Raw genomic sequence first — 25,342 nt, forward strand, 5'->3', positions numbered from 1 at the left:
TTTTAGTTCTGCTCTGGGTGTCAGGGGAATCCCTTCCCGAACTTGTGCACACCCAGCAATCTCACCTACTAGTTTGTATCCATGGAACTAAGACATATTCAATGCTTTGCTGAAACTCACAGGCTAAATACTGCCCCAAATTAATGGACATATTTAAATCACTTCTCAGAATTTATTGACATGAGAGCAGGGCTGTCCTGAGGCTCTCTGGTAGTCATTGTCATAGGTTCAGGAGGAAACCATCGCACAAAAGAACCTGACCCAACTGGGGTTGCAAAGCAAATTTATTCTATTACTTGCAGTAGCAAATAATACATACCAACCCATGAATTCCAAAAAACCCACTGAGCAGGAGGAGATGAAGCATGGTGCTTGGCAGGAGGGCAGGTAGGCAGTGCACTTTTGGACATCCCATACATCAAAATAGTGATCGTTTTGTATCTCACCCTTCTCACCCCTCCAAGCCAGGCCTTATATCTCCTGCTCAGGAGTGGAATTTTCCCAGTGACAGCATCAGCTCCCACATGGCCTGCACATGAGATGAGGTCACGATGGCTCAGAATACCGACTCCGTGCCAACAAAGCCTCCATTCTGCATTGTTCCTCTTTCAAAAGTTAACTGCCCACCCATTGACCAATCCATTGTTTCTCGTGCAACGGTCAAGTTCCCACCCATTAAATTGTATAGTTTCCTTGAGATTTCTGAAAAAGTCAGAAGAAGGGGAATCTTCCAAATGAGTTGATGTTTCAGAAAACTTTATTTATTTAGAATTTTTTATATCCTATTCTATAATCCTACTCTACAAAACTACTAGGCAATCCTACACTAGAGTCCTACTCTACACTAGTTATGAAGACAGTGTCTTCTGTCACATTTTTGTCATCATCTTCTTCTTCAATGAAATGATGAGTGGTGACAGGGTGGATGTTGGCTTGGCTGATGTTACAAATGGATGCTGTCCAAAGGAAAAAAAACAACAAAAAGCATTAAACCATGACTTTTTAAGCTCAGAGCTTCACAGGCTCACTCAGGATTCCTCTGCTTCCTAGAAAGACCCAGAAAGGGGGCAGATAAGACCATCTGCACCTCCATCTTCATGTGCAGTACCTTGCCATCACAGGCAAACCTGGCCCAGAGTCCCACTCATCCGTTAATTCTGGTGTCTAATCTTGATGGGACTGTTTCCCTGCCACTGCTCTAGAAATGGTGCTTTCTGTCCCTGGGGTTTCTACCTTTCAGGAAACTCCAAAGCCTCACATAGGTTCCTCTCTTTGAAAAACAGGCACTGTGCTAATTTCCACAGGCAGACAGAGCAGTGTCTACCTTTCCATGCCCTGCTCCTCCAGTGCTGGATGGCACCTTCCTTCCCAGCAGGGACAGCCGAGTGGCACTGGGTCCTGCAGTTCCCTCTCTGCCACACAACCTGGCAGTAACCCTGGGGCAGTTGCTGTCTGCTTGACCGTGCCAGGCTGAGGATGGGGCAGGGACAAGTCCCACTCAGCTGTCCCTGTTTGCACGGCAGAAACCTCTAAGAGAGGGGCAGGGGGCACAAACCAGGGCCCCTTGGAGGTTCACAGTGAGCCCTCGACAGCCCCTCCTTCCCACAGCCAAATCTCTGACCACTCAGCCAGGACTGGTTTCCTTGGCTTCCTCCACCACCATTACACACCTCTGTAATCTGGATTGCTCTACATCAATTCTTTTGTCATTAGATAAAACTGAACACCCCACCAAATTACAGAGCAGGGCAACAGAAACAGAGCGCAGAGCACCTCTCCTCTGAGGACAGGCTGAGAGACCTGGAGTTATTCAGCCTGGAGAAGAATAGACCCCAGGGAAACTTCATTGCCACTTTCCAAATCTTCAAACTGGCTTCTGAGGGAGTGTGGGACATCTTTTTGAACAGGTCCAGTTACAACAGGATGTGGGCTAATATTTTTAAGAAAAAGGAGAGCGAGTCAGCGCCCCTAAGGTCTAAGGAAGAACTTCACTCAGACCATGGTGCAACACTAGCACAGGTTGCCCCAAAATCTCGTAGGTGCCCTGTTCCTGGAACCATTCCAGGCAGGTGGGAGAGGGCTCTGAGCATCCTGATCGCTTTAAAGATCTCTCTGCTCATTGCAGGGCACTTGGATCAGGTGACCTTTACAGGTCCCTACAGGTGAGGAGGAGGAAGGCTCATCTGATGACCTGGATTGCAGTGGAGGAGGAGCCCATCCCTGGGTCACTGTTTCACCTGCAGCCCCTCGGCATTTTACCTGCAGGAGCTCCTTGGCAGACCAGCGCCGTGCCTCGTCTGTCTGCAGGCAGCAGCACAGGAAATCACACAGGCATGGTGAGAATAGGTTGGGCTGCTGCAGCTTTGGTCTCCCTCCTGTGGCTATCCGTTGATGCTGGAAAAAAAGGAAACACAAGGCTCCACCTGTTTCTTTCCCATCTGTAACTGCTCTCCCAGAGCCCATTGTTAAAGCTCCACTCTGCACTGGCAGTTTCTGCCATAGCAGAGAGGTAGAGGTGACTGTCCTATACCAAGAAAAAACCTAATCCCAATGCAGCTTTTCCAGCATCCAGCAGATCTTGCCTTGGCAGCTGATTTCATCGACTGACCTGGTTATGGGAACTACGTCACCAAAAGCATGTTTCCTTCTCTGAGGATTCACACCAGCTTGACATATTTTGTCATATGACTATTTTGGAGACTTAGCTATACTAACTCTACTGCTTCCAAGGATTATTACATGAATAATCTCTGCAGTGCTTGTTGGTCCCTTAAGCACAGCTGCCAGAAAACAAAACTCATCAAGCTTTTGCCGCTGTTGTTCTCGAAAACAATGGTAATTGGAAGAAAAGAAAGGAAATCCACCAGGCATTCCTCAGGCAAGGAAACAAGCATTTGGAATCTCATATTCAACACAGACACATTAAGATGCCTGCACAAATGTATTAGGATGAAAATGCCAGTTTGGGCCCAAAGGGGCACACAGGGGCTGCCTGCAGCTCTGTGTCTCAGCAGTCTGCAGGTTTCTGCTTCTTTACATGGCAAAAAGGAAACCTTCTCATGGTCAACACAGAAGAAGGAGAAGTGCCATCCCTATGGTAATCCTCTGCTCCTTTGGATACTCAAGTCAATGCATTCATGAAATGCCAATGCATTCCACAAAGTGCCAGGCAAGAAAAGGGAGGTTTTTGCAAGTTCTCCATGACACCAGGCTCTGCCATGGTCTCCATAAAAGCACCCATCCCAATGCTAACAGCTCTGTGCTGGTGGCACTGAAGTAGATGGTGACCAGAGAGACTTTGTTATCATGTGTTCTTCAATCCACAGGAAACCTCCCAATCCTAAAACAGCCAACACATTCCCCTTGAGTAAAAGTAATCCTTGCAGCTTTCTTTCCTTTTCCCACATCACCAGAGGTCACAAAGGAGGTTTTATTCTGTCCCTGTAGAGCTGAGCTCAGCCACACAACATGGTGGGGAGCTGGAGTCCTCACTGTCACTGGCACTGTGCAACCCAGGATGGCCCTGCTCCTGTGCTAAAGGAACAGCACCGGTGTCAACCACACACCTTGGATCCCAGCCCCAGGCACCTGACTGCGAGTTCATCCTCTTGTTAGACTACCAAGAAAGAGCCAAGGGTGCTTTTTCTTTTTCTTTTCTTTTTCTTTTTCTTTTTCTTTTTCTTTTTCTTTTTCTTTTTCTTTTTCTTTTTCTTTTTCTTTTTCTTTTTCTTTTTCTTTTTCTTTTTCTTTTTCTTTTTCTTTTTCTTTTTCTTTTTCTTTTTCTTTTTCTTCTTTTTTTTCCTTTTTCTTTTTCTTTTTCTTTTTCTTTTTCTTTTTCTTTTTCTTTTTCTTTTTCTTTTTCTTTTTCTTTTTCTTTTTTTCTTTTTCTTTTTCTTTTTCTTCTTTTTTTTCCTTTGTCTTTTTCTTTTTCTTTTTCTTTTTCTTTTTCTTTTTCTTTTTCTTTTTATTTTTATTTTTATTTTTATTTTTATTTTTATTTTTATTTTTATTTTTATTTTTATTTCTTTTTCTTCTTCTTCTTCTTTTTCTACTTCTATTTCTTTTCCTTTTCCTCTTTTCTTACTTTTTCTCTAAAACTGAAACTGGGAAGATTCAACCTCCATTTTGAAAGATATTCATCACACATCTTACTGTTCCACTGAAATATTCTTGTCCTTCAGAGACAAAGCTCCAACAGTGTTCAAAAAGCAAAGGAGAAATGTCAGGAATGGCTGAAGGACAAAATGGCACGTTTCTGAACTGGGTACCTGCCACTTCTCTTCTGATGCAACCAAACCTACAGCAGATGCTGATGTGCTGCAGGGACATTTTTAGAAGGGGACCTTGGTGGAAGTGGTGCCAGCAGATGGCAATGGCATTTTGTCCAATTGCACACAGGACATGGGACAGGTGAGAAAGTCGGCAGGATCAGAGAGTATTTTCTCCTTACCAAGACAGGAATTTCATTCCAGGAAGGAACTTCTCGTTCCACCATTTCGATGCCCACAATTCCAAAAGACCATATGTCCATTTTGGGGCCATATGGTTGCCCTGTCACGACTTCAGGCATCCTGCACCCAGAAGTGCCGGCCACGGAGCTCTGTCTCCTGTGCTCAGGGGTGAGCTGAGCAGAAAGGCCAAAGTCAGCTGTGGAGAAAACAACACACCATGAAAGGCAGCTCCAATTAGGAAACCAAGCAAAAGAATTGCCCACTCCCAGTCTCAGAATGTGTTGTTGAATCTCCTGGAAAACTTTCCATTCTCCATTTCCTTGGAGCCTTAGCCAAGGAACTATGGTATTGGCCACCTCCCAAAAAAAACAGGGTTTTAAACACTGCTCACAGCAGGGGCCTTTATTCCCCTGGAGGTTCAGATTGTTGCTCCCTCCCTCTGGCAGGGACACACATACACAGACCAATGCCACTCTTGACTGCTTGTGCTTCCTTATCATACCTCTCTGCACATTTGCAACTGAGCCCTCAGCCCATATCAGGGCCCCTCCACTGCCAGCAGCACCATTTTGGGGGAGCTGGCAGTCACTGAAAGCAGCCCCACACCCCACATCCCTGGAAGGCTGAACCTGACCAAGAATACACTGACCCAGCTTGACAGAGCCGTCCGTTCTGAGAAGGATGTTGCAGCTCTTCACATCTCGATGGATCACATGGTTCGAATGAAGAAAATCCAGTCCTTGTAGGCACTGAGAGAAAAAACAGAAACAGGGGCAAAAATGAGTGATGTGATTTCATCACACAAGCAAGGAAACAGCTGTAAAAATTCCCTTTGCAGGGGAATGGGGAGTAACGGCAGAACACAGTGCCACTGAGAGGAAGAGCCTGCTGCTGCAACAGGAGCAGAGCAGGACCTTTGTCAGGAAAGGCATGGCAGCTTTTGCAACAGCACCAGCAACTGCTGTTGTAGACTGTCCCCTGCAAACCAGGCAGAGTCACTGCAGCTGCAGTGGATGTCCTCTCCCCACCCAGAGGACAAAGGAAGGCTCTCCAAGACAGGAAGAAGTCCCTCCCTTTGGTGTGAAGTGGATCACTTTTGGGTGGCAGGCTGCATGACAAAGGATTTATTGCTGGCCTCAGCAGAGACTTGGAAGTATCACATCAGTCACCTGCAAGAAGCAAAGAGCATTTTGGCTGCACTACTACCCTTTCCAGCTGAGGACTGTGAGAAATGAGTCACTTTCTTCTCTGCTGTTCATTTCAAATCCTGACAACCAGCACCTTTGCTTTTACAGGCAGGGAATGCAGTGCAGAAAGGCTCAAGATAAATGTTTAGAGAGGCAAAGTGGAGAACAGCAAATCCAAATACAAGCAACAGAGTTAGAATACAACAGCAGGAGGTAAGAATACAAGAAGTGAGTACGATGAGTGTAGGGGCACTGGCAGACAGTTCACTTGAGGTGCTCTTGCTTGCCCATAGCGTACCAGCAACACAGAAACAAAGCCTGGCACGTGAAATCACTCCCATTCAGAGTCCTAGTTCCACAGACAATCCTGCCCAAACCCTTGGAAGTATAGATGGGATCACTGACCTCCCGACTGATGGCTGCCATCTCGTCTTCAGACAAGTGGGTCTGGCTGATAACATCACTCAGAGTGCCTCCGTCCATGTACTCCATCACCAGCCACAATTGCTCATCCACAAGGTAGCTGAAAGAAGGAAACAAGTACATGGAGACACACATGCATGGCTACTTTGGTTTCTTGGTTGAGTCTTGTTTCTAGGTGTCTTTGTGACAAGGACAGAATAACAGGAATAGCCATCCCGTCTAGGCTGTGCAGTGTTTGCAATCTGTCTCAAGAATAAAGATGCAAACTGCAAAAAGGAGATGTCTTTAGGTGGCCAGCAAGTGAAAAATGCAACTTAGTAACAGATAAGAAATCCTGTCACACCATGTGGTTCTGGAAACAAGCACCTAGTCTTTCTGGCATGGACAGCAATGGAAAAAAGGGGAGCCAATTCAAGGGAAATCCTTGTTTGTTTATCAGCAAGTAAGAAATCATTTGAAAAAATCAAGCCCCCAAAGAATTCGGTGAGTACGTGAACTTACAGGCTATTGATTTAGTAAGATATGACTGATCCAGGTTTTTGAGCAATTCTCAAACTACATGTGCCAGAGAAGATTCATGCAGACAAGATGCACTCTCTACTGATACATTGGAGATGTGCAATGTCAGGAAAATAAATTCCCAAACACCAGAGGTTTATGGCCAAAAATTTTGAATAAAGGGAGGGGCCGTGGGACATTCCCCTGGGATCTCTCAAATTTTTAGAGGGCACAGCCTCCTTTTCATCCTCATTTGCCAGCCGCATGTCCCTTCTCTCTTTCCCTATTGGCTGAGGTACTTGAGCGGTACACACTTCCTGGAATGCCTAATACCTAAGATTCCCCTCCAATGTATAACACCCCACGTTAACTCTTGTGGAATTTATGGTGTTTCCCCATGTCCTCTCAGCAATAATAATTTACCAGTAATTAACAGCTCAATTTTCTGCCAGTGTCCAAAGCGGGTTTTTGCCTTGCATGTCTGCAGTATGTAAACAAACATTCATGGGCAAAAAGCACAACAACTCACCTGTCTAAACAGGTAACCACATTGGGATTCCTATTCTTCTTCAGGACCATGAGTTCATTGACTCTTAGTCCCTTCTTCCTCAGTCCTTGGAGATTTATTTTCTTTATGGCCACCTAAAATGACATTGAAAATCAGTAACTTAAGAAGCTGGTGGCACAAGACCACAACGCACACGGCGCGAGTGATTTTGCAGTGACACAGCCGAGCTGTGCCAAAGTGCCTTTGGTTAGACATTGGAGTAATTAGGAACTGACATTCCAACAGCCCAATTCTCTGCTCCCTTGGGGGCCAGTGACAGGACACATGGCCACTGACATTTTGCCTTGCCCACTTGGCAACAAAGATGTCCCAACTATCACCCACAAAACTCTGACCACACTCTTTTCTGCTCAGTCTGGGATTCAGAAGAAACACTCCATCCCTTAGTTCTCAGTGGATACATCATGTGCTATGGGCAGGGCTTGGGGCTTTTAGGAGCACCTTGCAGATCTCTCCCTGCATGTGGCTCCCAAGTGCAGCACTGCAGGTGGCTAAGCAGCTACCAGTAACATTCAGATATATTTGCTGGCAGTCAGAAATGAGGATTCAGGACTCTGAATTGTAGCCTCAAAGAGCAGTGAGATGCTTTAAGGCATCAGCTTTGTTTTAGCAATTGAGAGCGAGTGGGCTCCTTGCCTTCCTACTGGCACCTGAGAAGGACAAAGACTGTCCCAAGTGCAATTTGCAGGCTGGCACCGGTCTGTGCTTCTTGTGCCTTTTCAGCACAGCTCTACCCAAAATTCCAGCCACAGCTCCCATCAGTGGGGAAACGCCTTGAGAGCAGCAGAGTCTGTGAGTGCTGTTGACATTTACCTCTCCTCCTGTGGCAGTGTCGAGTGCTCTACAAACCTCCCCAAAAGTCCTAGAAACAAAACAGCAGCAAAGAAAGGAGAAGACACTTAGATCTTGGACTGAAAGCCAAACACATAGGATTTCCTATGCAAGTGTCTAAAAGCTGCAGGTTGCAGGAGGGGTCTACCAGAAGGCAGATGATGCATTTTCCCCTCAAGTGCATGGGCACTGGGCCAGTTCCTGAAGTGTTGGGCTTTCCTGCCTCAGCTCAAAAAGACAGCTTATTCCTTCATCTCAGGTATCAGTTTCTAAACTGTGCAGTTCTAATCCTGAGCATGGAGTATTTCCTTTAGCAAACTCTGGGAAAGAAATGCTCCTGAGAACTGTTATCTGACAGCTCTCATTGGCGGTAGCTTCTTCTCCTTTTATTAGTGTGGATGTATGATTTGGAGATATGCAAAAACGCTAAAGAAATTAACACGGAGCTGTCCCACACTTGAGAGACAAGGCTGTCTTCTTCCATGTCCTCCTCCTGCCGCAGGCAAGACCATGGCAGCATGGAGATGTCTTTGACAATGTTTTCTGACCACACTTGCCAATTTGAGCCAGCACTGAGAGAGATGGGACAATCTATCCCAGTGTCTGAACATGTTTGCAGCTTGTCTGACTTCACACTTGGTAGATATTCCACTAGAAAAACACCTGGCCCATGGTTTTGGAGAAGTAACTGGGGTTGGACTCACCCACTGCCAATATTTTCCAGTTCAGTATACTTCGTCCTGGGATTTTCTATGTTCACCATTTTCCCTGAGGGAAACAAATACAAGATGCTCACTTTAAAACAGAGAGCCCAGCTTCCAGGAGATAGAAAAGGCTACAGACACACTTGTAATTCCTTGTTCAACTGTTCTACATCCTCCCACTGAGTCCACTTTTCCTGCACCTTCTTTGACACATGCTGACCCCTCTCCTTCTCTGATTTTGGCCGTTCCTGTGCCTCACATCCACCTCGGGACTCTTCATCTCCACTCATTTGCTGGATGCCTTCGCAACCTGGCTGGTGAGATGTCAACACTTCCACCTCAAGTCAAACAGAATAAAACAGTCAGAGACTACAGCTTGGCCCTGTCAGCCAAGAGTCATTGACTGTGAGGAAAGGGACAGAGCAGGTTTATAAGGGATACAGACAGCTGGTTTCAATCCCCTCTCTGGGTCACCATGTTCTCCTGTAAAAACACCTCAAGAAACAAGGCCAGCAGGAACAGGCCAGCAGGAATCAATTAGGATGACTGCTGGCCAAAAGGCCAAAGGATTAGTCCCATTGCTCAGGGCAACATTTGAGAGTCAGCACACCAGGAAATGCCCTTCAGAGTGGCTGTGATAGACACTACAGCAGGATGGCACTCAGAAGCATCCCACTACCCCTCTATGCTCTGCAGTGGAAAGGTGACAAGGGCAGAAAACACCAGACTGGTGACTGCAGTGTCTATTGCTGTTTCACTCACTTGCTTCTGTAGAGTCTGAGGGAGGGGACTAAATTTCTCTCTGATAGTTTGCATTTCTTCCTCCATCAACTTCTCCCTTGCGTTGAACTTAGCTTTGGTTTCATGCAGCCGGGCTTGCAGCTTTTCCTTGATGTCTTGTAAAAAGCAAGAGAGTGGAAGTTTTGTGAATGGAGTGGCTGCCACTCTTTCACTCTCCTGGTCTTGTTGATTGCCCTTCTGCTGATGAACTCTTGTCTTCTCTTGGATGGTTCTTGTGTCTTCTTCGTGCCTCCTCTTCACTACCACAATGTTACTCTGAGCTTCAGGCAAGTCTGCTCGTGGCTCTGCCTTGATTCACTGTCCGCAAAAATGGAGTACAAGTGACTTGGAGCTACCATCAGGCTCAGCTTTTTCCTCTTTCACCCTCAAAATCACACTCATTCAGTCACTTCTTTCTGCTTCCCCCCCATCTCTGCTTCCACTGTAACCCTCCTGTCCCAGAGCTGATCTCTGCAGATTACAAGGCTCTGTGTTTTCAGTGCCTCAGGAACTCCTGGCCTCCTCAGGTCCAAGAGCTGCGTTTTATGCCCCTCTTCCTGCCCTGCACTCTGTCACCTGCCGAGTCAGGCTTACCTGGCCATTCTCCAGTGGCTCTTCCACCTGCTGTCCAAGCTGCTCTTCCTCCTCTCGGCCTGGGAACAGCTCTCCCTCAGTTTGGCATGGCATCTCTGACAAAATAATCTGCTGATACTCTTTCTCCAGAAAGACCTGCACAGAAAGCAAGAGAAAGAGGAGGGGCTTCAACTTCCCATAAAACATTTATGGGCCAAGACTCAAACACTGATGGGCTCACATGTTCCCAAAGCACTGTGCTGCTGCTCTCCTGGCTCATTCTCTGACCATGCGGAGACACAGATTCCAAAGTGACACTGGCAGTACAATCAGGGTCCAGCTGGGTCTGAATCCCCAACAGACTCTTGGGCAGCTGACAGGAAATGTGTGCCATTTCTCAAGGGTCTACTGAGGGCCTCCCTCCCCTTCTGCTCTGTCCTCTTTGTCTTTCCATAGTCACACTCAGCCCTGTCCCACAGCTCCATCCTGGCCCAGGTGGCTTCCTGTGTGATTTCATCCCTTGTGAGAGACACTTGTGGAGTTCATGTTCTCTTCAGACCTGCACCACCATTCCTGCCTTTCTGACATCTACACTCTTGTTAGAAATCCTGCTTGTTCAGGAGATAAGGATGTGTGCAATTTGATCTTCTGATGGAGGTCAGAGAGCCCCTATGGCCACCTGAGTATATGGAAGAGGACCAAGGTGTTTATCCTCCCTCTTTTGTCAGCTGAGAATTCTGAGCGGCACTAACAGAGATCCTCCAAAGGCCCCATCAACAAATGAATTGACACACTCCTAGGGATGCCAATGAAGGAAACCATGTGTCATGTAATGCATGTATGACCAGAGTCACCAAAAACCACCTACAACATGGAAGAGTTACACCTCATTAGGAAAGGCAAAAATTTAAAGAATAAATTTGGGATTCAGCGCAGAAGAGACTAGTGCAGGAAAAAAGCTCTGAGGGGAAAAAAAAATAACTAGGTCTACAGGGAGAAAAACCTCTGCCTGTTCAAGACTGGTCAATGGAACCTGTCTCTCTTTCTTTCCTGAAAGAGATTGCCTTTAGTTCAGCTTTGCACCTCCAACTGCTTTGCACCAGAGCCAGGAAGATTCCACAATGTAAATGTTAGATAGATAGATAGATAGATAGATAGATAGATAGATAGATAGATAGATAGATCACAGATTTAGAAATCTGGTTATTACAGACAACCTGTCTTTACTATCCTTTCTGTCCCTACACACATCAACATTGTAGCCAATGCCCCCATCAGCAGCAATGCTGAAATTGCACTCCTGTTGCTTCAATAAACCACACTCTTGGGGAATCTGGAGCATGATGAGCATGGATCAGACCCAGAGCACTGCACTAGGAACTGCAGTCTTTGTCCATCTGTGCTCAGACAAGTTCTTCTCTTGGACTCACCCACACTGATTGTGCTGAAGGAGCAGTAATTAGAAATGAAGCACAGCCCCTCCCAGTTCCACTCATCTCTGAGGACCAGCTGGAGCGCAAGGGCACTGATTTCCTGCCCAATTCCAAACACAACACATACGGATCTCATGCCAGGGGCTGGGATGAGAGCCGCCAAAGACATGAACTCTGTTAACCTGAAAATAAAGTGCAAGGCCCTGCAGTTAGCCAAGAACCAAAACAGTTCCTTTTGCACCAAAATCCCTGCCTCAAAATAAATGTTCTTCTGTTAAAATACTCCATCATTCAGAACTGCGACTGGGAAAATTAAAATTACATCAGAACTCCTTCCAGTATTGGAAAAAGAAAGAAATATTTAGCAAAACCACTTTTGTTGGGTGGAAAAAGTAAAAAATAAACAGGTCTTCACTGCCTAAAACATAACAAAGGAATAAAAAAGGAAATAATCTCAGTAGCTCTACTATCTAAAATAATTTCATACAGTCAGGGGATGCTGAAGGTCCCTCATGACCCCCAAGGTCTGATGGCCAAAGCTCCCTCAGCAACTCCTCATTGCACCTGTCCTCTACAGCCTTCCCCAGTGCCCTTCTCCTTCTCTGGACACGCTCCAGCCCCTCAGTGACTTTCTGATCACAGGGGCCCAGGATTGGACACAGCATTCCAGCTGCGGCCGCGGTGCTGCCCAGTACAGGGGGACGCTCACTGCCCTGCTCCTGCTGCCCCACTATTGCTCACACATGGCCAGCATGCCCCAGGCCTTCTTGGCCACCTGGGCCCAAGCTGGCTCACGTTCAGCTGCTGTTGAGCGACACCCCTGGGTGCTCTGGGCCCAGGCAGCCGCCCGGGCACCACATTACACATTTGACTTCAAAGACAGCATCCGGAATTTGGAGATGCCTTTCCTGTTCTTAGCAACAGAAGACAGCACAAAAAGACTTGCAGAGTCACCCCAGAGTTGAGGCATCAAAACAGATTTCAAAGCTGCAGTCATCACCACAAAATGGATCCACACAAGCTTGCTGCTTCTGCTTGTAGCCTCTGGAGAAGGCTTCAGAACTACACAGTTTGTTTCTTTGGCATCACGGGACAAGAATGCCCCCCCCCAGCTTCATGGACATCACCCAGCAGCAGCTTAACAAAAGCCAAAAGACTGGTAGGCCAACAGGCTCAGTAATATCGGAGGTTAATTTTCTCACAAGTAGGATGGGACTGCCAGGTGACACGTCATAAGTTTTTATTTCGGACACCAGTCTCACCTACAGATACAGGAGATGGCACAAGATCACCTCTACCATAAGCAGCTTCAAAATCTCTTTGTTACAGAACATTTTATAAGGTTTTCAGCCAATAGCATATTGCTAAATCTTACAGACAATTGTTTTATCCAATCACTCGAAACATACATACATCTTCTTCCAGTGACTCCATCTTCTCGAGTGTGGCCTGGCTAGCTCAGTGATGAAGTTTCTCTTCACTCGGGTTTCGAGCCAGCATATGTTCATGGGATTCACTGATTTTCTTCAAGAATTCAAGTCTATAGAGCGAGTAAAGAAATCAGGGGGAGACTCTCTCTCTGGTTTGCATTCCACAGTTTATTTCTGTGAAGGGGAATCCAAAGGACGAGAGACAAAGGATTTGGGGTCTGGGGGGGTCTCTTTAACAGGGTTTCTCGGAGGGAGGGAACATCAGAGAGAGAACCAATTATTTTTCTCAGTTAGTACATCTTACAAACTTTCTACAAATCAAGGTTACACACAAGATAAGAGATAACAGACACCAACTTCTTCCAATGCCCACAAAGGTATAGGAGTATTCTCCACAGAGGGGCAGAGGGGGAGAGGGGGGGAGGCTGGTTTCCTGGCAACACAGGGGGAAAGAAAGGGAAGGCAAGGTAATCATGCCCTCTCAGCTTCCATAGTTCAGAGACATTCTGGGACAGGAAAAAGTTACAAACTTCCGTGTTGGAAAGAAGGGTTCTCTTCTCCCAACCTCGTGCTTTCCTGGGCTAAAGAAACTTCAAGCAGCTGGAAATGCCAGCAGGGTCTTCTCTTTACTCTATCCGGCCTCTCGCCGTGGGGCTGAGGAGAGGAACTTCAGTAACCATGGGAACTTGACACCAGGTAAACAATTAGGAGAAAGAGAAGCTGGGGGTGGGGGGGAATCACAACTAAAAGATGGAAGAAGATACATTTCAAGCTATCAACTACAACATTCCAGCAATGTTTGCTTGTTTGCTTTCTATTAACAATACACAATACTCTGTTATTAAACTTAAAATTTCCTACTATCTTGGTAAGCATACTTTTCTGCAGTCTTAAGGTCTATCTTGGCCAAGCCTAAAGACTCAACTCTTGTTTTATGTCCTTGCATGTTGTATTATTGTATCTTCCTCACTTTCAGGCCTTGCAGCTGCAGCTAGCTCCAAGTTCTCCACTTTTTCTCTTCTGAGGCCCTTTTTCACAGCTTCTGAAAGCCTTCTTGCATTTACTCTTGGTACAAGCACAAAGAAACTTGCTTAACTTTGTCGCTTATTGCGTACCTTGGGTTACATAGCTCTACTGCAAAACTTAAAGTCTCTAGGTACTTAATATATTTCTCTGCTTACTTAAAGCACTACTCTTGCTTACTTTAAGTGTTTTTATTTTAAACTACAGCAATTTTAATGCTGTAAAAGATCGGGTCTATTCCAAGGATGTAAGTCAAATGTGGTAGCAATTGTCATTTCTTATTCAAGTAAGCCTCATCTCTTCCAGGGTCTTAATTCAAAACCTTCATCTCTGTCTATACTTGGATGGTTAAGGCTACCCAAACATTTGGTTTTGTTTGTTCTACAGGCAATTCTGCACTGCACAGAACAAGCAAGATCAGCAAGTACCAACACAGTAACCAATTTCGCTCCATGCTTTTCGTCAGCTATTTTTTGGCAAAAGACTTTTCCATGTATCTTAATTCATTTAGAGACTATAACAAAAAAAAAAGGGTCAATTTCACCTTTGCAAATTTGATGGGGGAATATACTCTCTATAACAGGAAAATACCACACTTTTGCCTAAAGAGCTTTATGAAATCAACAATTTACACATTTACACAACGACATAAAAATCAGGGTTCGTAGGTTCCACAGGTGAACAAGGGATGCCAGCTGGGACTCATGAGCTCTCCGTTCGGCTCATGTCAGCGTGCCTATTTCTCTGCTCTTGGACTCATCAGCACATTCTCGTGTGCGATACTGTTTGACATTCTTGGCTAGAACCCACTTAGGTCTGGCACCCGTGGAGACACAAGCATAGCCTTTTCCCCAAGTTATTAGTCAAAAAGGGCCTTCAATTTGTCCTGTCTCAGAGTTTCTAATTAAAACAGGGGGATTTTCTTTTCATTTTGCTTGTGTGTTATTTGAAAAATGCCTAAAAGCTGGTGGATCAGGTTCTGTCAAACATCTGTCCAAGAAATTAAAAACATATAAAGCTTTGCTCAATCTCATCTGTGGTGTCGCCTCTACTCCCCCTTCTGTTGATCTAGAATGCCTTTTAGGGTTTGATATGTCCTTTCAATAATTGCTTGACTTGTAGAGGAGTAGGGAATTCCAAAAGAGTGGCAAACACCCCAGTCCATTGTTGCCTTGAAAACTCAACTTTTCCACCTTGTTTACGTAATTTCTAAGAACTTTCCCAGCACAGTGACTGTAAACTTAGATAGATATGCATTCTTTCTGATACATGTCTTTTGATGGACATCTCGCACAACCAGTGTGATTGGAAAGGTGGTAACCTAACTCTCCAATCCCTGGTCATTGCTGAGAATCTATAAATACTGAAGTTGTAAGAATAAAACCATTTTTTCCCCTATCATACGGGAGCTGTGTCTGTGTGAGTCATTGCGTGTCCTACAGCGACAGTCCATCAAAAATGTGGCAAATTTTTGGGCTGTATATGCAGGGCCATTGTCTGGTTTTACTTCTTGGGGTACTCCTAGTAAAGCAAATGACTGAAAAAAGTGTTGACAGGCATGATTGGCTGTCTCTCCTGTGTGAACAGAAGCAAAACTTGTACCTGAAAAGGTGTCAACTGATCTGTGAATATTTTTACATTTCCCAAAGGAAGGGTAATTAGTGATGTCCGTCTGTCATAACTGCAGGCTTTGCAAACCCCATGGGTTGATAGCTCCTGTAGAAGCAGAGGACTGCACAAGCTGACAGTCAGAGCAAGTACTAATGATGGCTTTAGCTTGACTTTTAGAAATGTGAAACCTCCACACAAGTGCTTGTGCATTTCGGTGAAAGAAGCCATCACTTAGTTTTGCTTGTTCAAAAATGTTTGGCAAAGCATTACAACAACCATTGTCAACTTATCCGCTCTTGTGCTTCCTTCTGCTAAAAATCCTGGAAGTGAAGAATGAGCCCTAATGTGAGAGGCAAAATATGGATTAGTTCTGTATTGTGAAATTGCATCAAAGCTTGAAAGCCAACAATACAAGGTATCATTTCCAACGTCTTTTAGAACTGATCCTTCTACTCTTTTAACTACATTACCAACATAAGCACAATCTGCAATTAAATTCAAAGGTTCTGGAAAAGCTGAAAGGCCCTGACTACAGCAGCTAATTCAGTAATTTGAGGAGATCCCTTCACTGCTTGTATATGCAATTCCCATGTTTTAGTTGTTTGATTTAGCCATACTATCACTGATTTATGTCTTTTCCCTGACCCATCAGCGAAGAGAGTTACAGCACTTAAAGGTTCTTTGCTTAACGTGGGTTTTTCTCTAAAACACAATTTTGCTTGCAACCATTTATGAGTTGGGTAATAAATAGAACAAACATTCTGTTCTGAAAAATTCAACAATGCATTTTGCAAATCATCTGAATTTTGCAATGCCCAATCAAGGTAGTCTTTTTTCAGAGGTAAACAAATAATTGCAAAATCTTGGCCTGCTAAGGTGAACAACCTTGTTCTGGCTCTAGTTATAATTTGTACTGTTATCTCCATAGTTGTCAAAATTGTCTTCGGGGACCTATAAAGAAGAAAAACCCATCCATTATTAACAAAGGATCTCTTTCAGAAGCATCCCATTGAAAAATGAGACCATAAAGTTGCAGTTTTTCTCCCAAAACTGCAAGAAAAAAGGGATTTTCTGGAGCACATCAGTGGGCTTGTCTTCTTTGGAAAGCCTCTGTGACCTTTCCAAGGGCTACTTGAGCTTCAGGTGTTAGAGCCCTAGGAGATTTGATATTACAATCTCCTCTTAATAAGTCAAAGAGTGGGGCAAGTTCATCGTTGGTAATTTCCAAAATACGTCTGACCCAATTAATTTCCCCCAGAAGCTGTTGTAAATCTTGCAAGGTGTTGACACTGGTCCAGAGTTGTATTTTCTGTAGAGCAATTGCTTGTTCAGTCATTCTCCATCCCAGATATTTCCAGGGAGGAACTTCTTGAATTTTGGATGTAGAAATTTCCAGTCCGGCCTTTTGAATTTCAGTAACAACACTGTCATGAGTTTCTTCCATTTCTGCTTGTGTTGGTGCTGCAATAAGCAAATTGTCCGTGTAGTGTAGAATCATAGATTGTGGGCGCTTCTGGCGAGCTGGAGACAGAGCTTGTGCGACGAAATATTGGCATTATTGAAATTGGAATTATTCATCATTGCTTGAGGCAAAGATTTCCAGTGATATCTTTGCAATGGTTCTCCTCTACTGATAGCTGGAACCAAAAAAGCAAACCTCAGTGCGTCCTCTGGATGGAGTGGAATGTTGAAAAAACAGTCCTTTAAGCTGATGATAACAAGAGGCCAGTCTCCTGGAATCATTGACAGAGAGGGGAGTCCAGGTTGTCAGGATCCCATGTCCTCAATGGATCATCCTTAGGTCGTGAAGCAGGCTCCAGGAATCAGAAGTCTTCTTGTGGATGACAAACACTGCTGAATTCCAGGGACTATTTGTGGGTGTAACGTGATCTTTTTGCAACTGTTGTTCCTGTACTAATTTTTTGAGGATACTTTATTTTTTTCTCTGATAAAGGCCATTGATCAGTCCAAACAGGGTTATCAGTTTTCCATGACAGCTTTTGAATGGTGGGTTTCGGCATGGTCCCCATCAGGAACCCACTTCTAACTTTGCTCCCCCCTGGGACAGGACATCTCTCCCCCATATGGTGAGAGGGTTCTGCACAACGAAGGGACGTACTGTCGCTGGCTTCCCTTCAGGATCTGTAACAGAAATCATGGATTCACTTTGCAGGCACACAGCAGTGCCTCCAATCCCTATGAGGGATCCAATCACTCGGCCAAATTCCAATCACTCGGCCAAAACCTGTGAGATATCACAGTGACATCTGTGCCAGTGTCCAGCATACCTGTGATATAAACTGTTCTACCAAGGTGAGTCAGGCTGCAAGTCAGTTCTGGTCAGTCAAGGCCCATATGCTCTACCCAAAAGACATCAAAACCTGACGTAGGATCCTCAAGCGGCACTTCTGGGCACACAACTTGATTTATTGGAAGTGGAGTTTTCTGATATATATTCAGTCTGTGTTCATCCATAGGTAAAACAATTGCAATAGCTAGAGGTGGTTTTGGTTGAATCACAATAAGAACATTGAATGCAAGAGCTAGAAGCATTAGCTCTTCATTACAGTCTGCTGAAACAACAGCTGGAAGGACTGAAAGTTCAAAAATTCTGTTGCTGTTATGGCCTAGAACTAAAAAGTCTAGTCTTTGTTACAAAATGCCAGTAATTACTGTAGGGATATGTTGTAGTGCATCTAAAAATCTTGGTACCTCCCAAGGGTAAAACTCACCTCTGGATTGTGTAATGTTAGTTCCTACCTGAAAACCTTCTTTCCCTTCCCCCTTCCCATTGGCTGTGGCCTCCCTGCATCCCCTGACTACCCCTGCCCCCTGGTATGAGACACCCACAGCATTTCGCTCTCTCTCTTGCCCCGGATGGACGACAGACAATAAACCCGGGATTAATCCAGCAAATTTGAGCCTCCTGTGTCTAGATACTTTGAGTCTGTGTTGTATCCACTCCAGGACCCCCTCCGCTGCCTGTGCCCTGAGATGAGCAGGCTCTCACCACAGGGGATGGGACAGAGGGGTCCCATTGGGGAGAAGGATTGCAACAGAGTGGCGCCCGGCCGAGGGCAAACAAGCCCACCTTCAAAGGCTTATCCGAGCCAGGGTGAGCCATTCTTTGGAGACTTTGGATGCAGTTTAAAACAGCAAAAAAAAGTTTCCAAAAAGGAGACGAAAATCCTCCAGCACCAGGGGACCAATTCCAGGGCAACAAGTATCTTTCCACCTCCAGAAAACGACAGAATAAGGTAAGATTGAACTCCGACACTGGGCTGGGAGGGCTGGAGAGTGAAACAGACCCCGGGGGACTGTGTTCCGTGTAACTCCTTCCCAGCGGCAGCAGCCCCGAGCGTGTGGGGTTCACCCAGCTGTGGGCAGAGACGGAGCAGGGGTGGGAGAGGGAATCCTCCCTGCTGCCTGTACAGTGTGAGTTTAATTGTAATCCTTTTGGTGCAACCTTGTTTTCTGTGGTAGGGAAAATAGACAGATTGTGTGCAGAGCTGCTGTGACCTCCAAAATAGGATCCCGGCTCTCCACACAAGAAAGGAGTCATACACAAAAAATACAGAATTTTTTAAAAACCACAAATGTAAAAATTTCAAAACAGAAGCTAAAATAGTTTGTATCATATTTGACTCAGCAAAGTGAGCAGATCGAATTGTTGAAATTAGATTCAGTAACTGCCTGGGATGAAATTGGAAATTTATTAACCTTAAAAATAGAAGGAGGAGACAAATCGGCCCTGAAATTCCTCCCGGTTTTTCTTTTAATTCAAAAAGAATTAGTTAACAGAGAAATAAAAAGGGAAGACAAACAAGCACCACAGTATCCACCTAACTTCCCTAACTTTTCCCCCCAAACCTCTGCTCCCCCAATGAAAAAGATACCCGAGACAAACAATACAAGTTCTAGTCTGGTGTATCTCTCTCAGTCACCCAGTCCTGCCTCACAAGCCATCAAGGCTCCCTCCCTATACCCTGTCAGTGTTACAGAAAATGTATCTTCCTATCCCCACATGGCTGAGAGCCAAAATGGCACTGGCCAGGTGTTACCCGGCCACATGGTGAATCCCCCTGTGTATCCCCTTTCTCCTACCCGTGATCCCTTCCACCCACCGGTTCCCGCCCCTAACCCTTATCAAAATCCCTTTGTTCCCCCTGACATTCCACCCTGCTCCACCCCCCAGCCCTGCTTGTCCCCACCCTATAGCCCTGTCCCCCGAGGCTGTAACCCTATCCCCTATTCCTCCGGCCCCTGTCCCTTGGGGAGGAGGAGCGGGGAGGGAGAGAGTTACACCCTTTGCTTCTGCAGAGGGGCAGGGGGACGGGTGTCCCAGCCCTGCCCCCCAATGGGGGAGTGCCAGCCTACCAGGCCTGGTGTGGGGGGGTGCGGGCTCTCTCCCGGCTCCTGCGGGGGTGGGGCTGGGTCTCTCCACAGGCCCGATGAGGGAATGGGACCCCGGGGCCCGGTGTGGGGGGCTGCAGACCCCCGGGACCCGGCGTTGAGGGGGGTGGCTTCCTGCCCGGCTCCTGCAGGGGAAGAGCTCTGTCTCTCCACAGGTGTGGGGAAGGAACGGGCACCCCGGAGCCCGGCGTGGGTGGGGGCAGGCTGATGAGCCCAGGGAATGCCAGCCCTGGAGAAGATGAAGTTATGCTAACAGCAGCTTCTGTAGTACACAGTAACAGCAGAAGAGCAATGCAATTACAACATCAGCCTTTCAATTACCAAGTAATCAAAGATATTTGTAAAATTAAAAATTATTTTGGTCGTGATAGTGAAGTCTTAAGGGGAATAATAAGAACTACATTGAAATCACAGGATTTAATTCCTGCAGATATTAAAGATTTATTTGGTGTTTGCTAACTCCCTCTGAATATGATCTTTGGGAAAGCTTATCGAAAAGATCGTTAACAAAACTCCTAGCTGAACTCAAACAAAGTAATCAAAATGCACATGATACAGAGAACAATGAAATCACTTTAGAACATTTATGTGGGGAGGGAAATTGGATTAATCCTGCTGATCAAGTGAGAATATTAACAAAGTTTGTTGCAGATAAAGTTTGTGATGTGGCTGAAGACATTTTTAACCAATTACCAACAGCTGATATTCAAGTCAGTTATGTTAATATTAACCAGCTCCCATGCGAGAGTTTCTTACAGTTTGTAGATCGTCTGAGACTACAGATACAGAGACAAGTTAAAGAACCAGTGGCCCAGATGGAACTGCTTAAAGAAATGGCCCAAAGAAATGCCAACGAGGCTTGTTGTAGAGTAATTCTGAGTCTTCCTATCAACCCTCCACCCACCATAGCAGATATGATTGAAGCGTGTGCCCAGAAAGCAGACTTGTACAGTGTACATGACAAGAAACCAGGCAACATAAGGACAGTGGCAGCAGTGACACCAGGAATGAACAAGCCACACATGTCATCAGGACAGCTGCAGCACGTCGTCTGTTTCCAGTGCAAGAGGCCAGGTCATTTTGCAAGGAACTGTCCTCAAACCCAGCAACAAGGGAAACAGCAGAAAGAAGCTATGGAAAACCATCCAAAAAACTAAAGTTTCAGTGCTTTTCTGTCAGGTACAGAGACATAAAAATGACAGACCTGAAGCAGAAAAAACACTCTATTTTAATGGAAAAAGGGAAGGAAAGGGAGCGGGGTGGGAGACTGCAGAAACATAATTGTGAGGAACTTTTGCCTAATAAGGTCTGGCAACCGCAAAAGCGATTCAGACTTGTAACTTCTAAAGCTTTTTGTTTCAGATCTGATTATTGGACTGTCATTGGAGTAGATTTGCAGGATAATTCACAAGACCTGGCTGGACTGGATAGTAGGTATTTTGTTATTGGAAACACAGCACACACACCAATAGAGATTGAGGTGGCTCCCATGACAATTAAGGGAGACCTAACACACCTCATTCTCTTAGCTAGGTGCCCCCAACCACCTTTCTATGTAGACAAAGGGCAGGTAAGAGCCCAGGTAATCCCTGTTCCAACAGAAGTCCCAGTAGATGACAAAGCACCGGGAGTCTACTGGGCAGAAGTAGTGGGTGAAGACAAGCCCATTATGGGATGTAATTTAACACATAAATCAGAACATCTCCATGTAGAAGGGTTAATTGATACTGGGGCAGATGTGACCATCATACCAGAGAAGGTGTGGCCCTCACATTGGGAACTACAACCGGTGGCAAGAAAAATACAGGGTGTTGGAGGGGTGAAACTGGCTAAAATTGCTAAAGATATCGTCCAGATTGAAGGCCCAGACAGTAGGATAGCTAGTGTCCAACCTTTTGTCATTGACTACAAGTCCCCCCTGTGGGGAAGAGACACCATGTCCCAGTGGGGGGTGAAATTAACAATTCCTGAGACACCTCAGGATTTTCTGATGGAGGCCACTGTAGAGCATCCTGTCCAAAAGCTATCTTGGCTAGATAATAATCCAATTTGGGTGAATCAGTGGCCTCTCAGCAAACAAAAACTCGGGGCGCTAGAAAAATTGGTGGAAGAAGAATTGGCCAAAGGACACATAGTAGAAACAACCAGCCCTTGGAATTCCCTGGAGTTTGTAATAAAAAAGCCAGGGAAGGATAAATGGCGCCTCCTTCAAGATTTAAGAGAAATAAATAAAAAAATACAGGACATGGGATCTCTCCAACTAGGAATGTCATCTCCCACTGTTACCACAAGATTGGTTACTAGCAGTACTTGATATTAAAGATTGTTTTTTTCAAATTCCCCTGCACCCAGAGGATGCACCAAGGTTTGCCTTTTCCATTCCTACAATTAACAGGGAAGCTCCAATGAAACAGTACCACTGGACAGTATTACCTCAGGGGATGAAAGCCAGCCCCTTCATCTGCCACTGGTATGTGGGGTCATTGCTGTCCTCAGTGAGTGCTGAAAAAAGAGATGCCATTATTTTGCATTATATGGATGATATTTTAGTATGCTGTCCCAATAACAACATACTGAAAGACACCCTTGACCTAGTGGTTAAAGTTTTAACCTCTGCTGGATTCCAAATGCAGAAAGACAAAGTTCAAAGGATGCCACCTTGGAAATACCTGGGCCTGGAAATTACTGCACGAACTGTTGTTCCACAAAAATTGGAAATTGTTGGTAATCCCAAAACTCTAGCAGATCTCCACTCCCTATGCGGGTCACGAAACTGGGTCAGGCCATGGCTAGGTCTCACAAATGAAGACCTGAGCTCCCTACTCAATTTATTGAAAGGGGAGAGAGAGTTACTGTCTCCCAGGGAGCTGACTCCAGAAGCAAAAACTGTAGTTGAAAAGGCACAAAAGGCCTTGACAGAAAGACAGGCAGACCACTTCAAACATGAGCTGCCTTTCAAATTTATTGTCCTGGGGAAATTGCCACACCTACATGGGTTAATATTCCAATGGGCCGAGGGGCAGAGAGACCCACTCTTAATACAGAATGGGTTTTCCTCTCCCATCAACGACCCAAAACTATCACCAAGCCACAAGAACTGATGGCTCAGCTGATTCAAAAGGCCAGGGTAAGGCTGCAGGAACTGGCAGGTTGTGACTTTATGTGTATTCACCTCCTAGTCAAGCTCTCTGGAGAAGGCAAAAACTCCCCTGAGAGACTGACCAAAGAGATGTTTGAGCATCTGCTGCAGAGCAATGCTAACCTCCAGTTAGTTATAGTGGGCAAATTTCAGTTCATGCACCATCACACAAATTGTTTCATGAGGAATTCCATCTCATTCCTTGTGAGAAAAGGAGCCGAAGGCCACTCAAAGCGCTCACAGTGTTCACCGATACATCTAGGATATCCCACAAGTCAGTGATGACTTGGAGAAATCCACAGACTCAGCTTTGGGAAGCTGATGTTGAGTTTGTAGAGGGGTCACCCCAGATAGCTGAATTAGCTGCGGTCGTGAGAGCCTTTGAGAAATTTTCAGAACCGATTAATTTGGTTACTGACTCAGCCTACGTAGCAGGAGTGGGTGTCTAGAGCGGAACAGGCAGTTCTCAAGGACATTGAGAACAAACATCTCTTTAGATTGCTTTCAAAACTGATTTATTTAGTTTCAAATCGAGAACAACCTTTCTATGTGATGCATATAAGGTCGCATACCCCATTGCCAGGTGAAATCACTGAGGGAAACTGAGAGTCTGATTCCCTTGCTGCCCCAGCTGAAAAGATATGTCTCCCAGATGTGTTCCAACAGGCAAAGTTAAGTCAACAGCAATACCATCAAAATGTGCCAGGACTGATTCGTCAGTTCCAGCTGACACGGGGTCAGGCTAAAGCCATTGTGGCTACCTGTCCCAATTGTCAGCTCCAGGCAGTGCCATCATTAGGCATCGGGGTTAATCCCCGAGGCCTTAAGAGCTGTGAGGTGTGGCAAACAGATATCACTCACATTCCCAGTTTTGGTCGCCTTAAGTATGTACATGTGAGTATTGATACATACTCAGGAGCGGTGTATGCCTCTCTCATGCAGGAGAAAAGTCTGTGCATGCTAAACAACACTTAGTACAGGCCTTTTCTGTATTGGGAATCCCTAAAGAAATTAAAACAGATAATGGCCCAGCGTATAAATCCAAGGAGTTCCTGGAATTTGTCCAGCAGTGGGGAGTGGAACATAAAACTGGCATCCCCCACTCCCCCACAGGTCAGGCTGTAATCGAGCGTACACATCAGATGCTCAAACAAGTCCTAGCCGGGCAAGGTAGTGAGGCAGTGTGGATGTCTCCCCAACAGAAACTCTGTAAAGCTCTATTTACTATTAACTTCCTAAACTGCTCATTTGAAAACATGAATCCTCCTGTAACTCGGCATTTTAACAGTGGTGAACAGTTTAAATTGTCACAGCATCCACCGGTTTTAATCAGGGACCCTGAAACTTGGCAAACCAAGGGTCCCTATGAACTTGTCACCTGGGGGCGAGGTTATGCGTGTGTCCACCCCTTCAGGCCCCCGATGGATTCCTCAGAAATGGGTAAAACCTTTTGTTCCAAAGAATCCAGCACGAGCAAGAAGAGAAGAGAAGCAAGTAGCTGTCGCTTCCAAGAGAAGACGCCGCTGAAGAGAGCAAGAAGAAACCTCTCTAGCCTCTGACCTGCATAGTTTGGCTGTGAATATGTTTTAAAAAATTTCTGTTTCCTTTTTTTTAGGAATAACCTACCTCTTACTCAAATCCATGTTTCTCATTTTGTATAACAGAAAAGGGTGAGGTGTTATAGTGCATCTAAAAATCTTGGTACCTCCCAAGGGTAAAACTCACCTCTGGATTGTGTAATGTTAGTTCCTACCTGAAAACCTTCTTTCCTTTCCCCCTTCCCATTGGCTGTGACCTCCCTGCATCCCCTGATTACCTCTGCCCCCTGGTATAAGAGGTAAGACCCACAGCATTTCGGACTCTCTCTCTTGCCCCGGATAGAGGACAGACAATAAACCCGGGATTATTCCAGCAAGTTTGAGCCTCCTGTGTCTAGATACTTTGAGTCTGTGTTGTATCCACTCCAGGACCCCCTCCGCTGCCTGTGCCCTGAGAGGAGCAGGGCTCTCACCACGGGGGGCGGGACAGAGGGGTCCCATCGGGGAGAAGGATTGCAATAGGGATACCTTTGTAACAGAAGTCTTTTAAAAGGACCATTAATTTTGAAGCTGCCAGCTCAAACGTGGCCCCTGGGGGTAATAAGGTAGGGCCGTTTGAGGGATGGGTGGCTGCGGCATAAATAACATCTGATTTGGGTTCCTTCAAGGTAAAGCCAAAGTAACTGAATTTTTCAGCAACTGGGGTGCCACTATTTGTTCCATCACACAGTGGTTTGTGC

The 25,342-nt window shown here is 45.5% G+C and overlaps 1 protein-coding gene across 1 annotated transcript; it reads right to left on the reverse strand.

Annotated features, from left to right (window-relative positions):
* Positions 1 to 869: 869 nt before the first annotated feature.
* Positions 870 to 8,718, reverse strand: LOC147648071 (serine/threonine-protein kinase PAK 3-like). The gene is made up of 8 exons (XM_086868274.1): positions 8,663 to 8,718; positions 7,941 to 7,989; positions 7,089 to 7,201; positions 6,044 to 6,161; positions 5,101 to 5,200; positions 4,451 to 4,647; positions 2,260 to 2,394; positions 870 to 956 (listed from the first exon to the last, which is right to left on the reverse strand). Exons 3-8 carry the CDS (start codon positions 7,136 to 7,138, stop codon positions 870 to 872), a joined length of 687 nt encoding a protein of 228 aa, XP_086724400.1. The 5' UTR covers positions 7,139 to 7,201; positions 7,941 to 7,989; positions 8,663 to 8,718.
* Between the last annotated feature and the right edge of the window lie 16,624 nt (positions 8,719 to 25,342).

This window comes from Cyanistes caeruleus, chromosome Z (genome assembly GCF_971803275.1).
Source record: "Cyanistes caeruleus chromosome Z, bCyaCae1.hap1.1, whole genome shotgun sequence".
Classification (NCBI taxonomy): domain Eukaryota; kingdom Metazoa; phylum Chordata; class Aves; order Passeriformes; family Paridae; genus Cyanistes; species Cyanistes caeruleus.

Bases quoted from the DNA above. Each gene is read 5' to 3' on its own strand.
- LOC147648071 (XM_086868274.1), bottom strand. From the start codon at position 7,138: ATGGTCCTGAAGAAGAATAGGAATCCCAATGTGGTTACCTGTTTAGAC. The intron at 4,648-5,100 runs GTCAGTGTATTC...TTTTCTCCACAG, and splicing joins GGACGGCTCTGTCAAGCTGG to CTGACTTTGGCCTTTCTGCT. The intron at 2,395-4,450 runs GTAAGGAGAAAA...CTTTTTTTCCAG, and splicing joins GGAATGAAATTCCTGTCTTG to CATCAACGGATAGCCACAGG.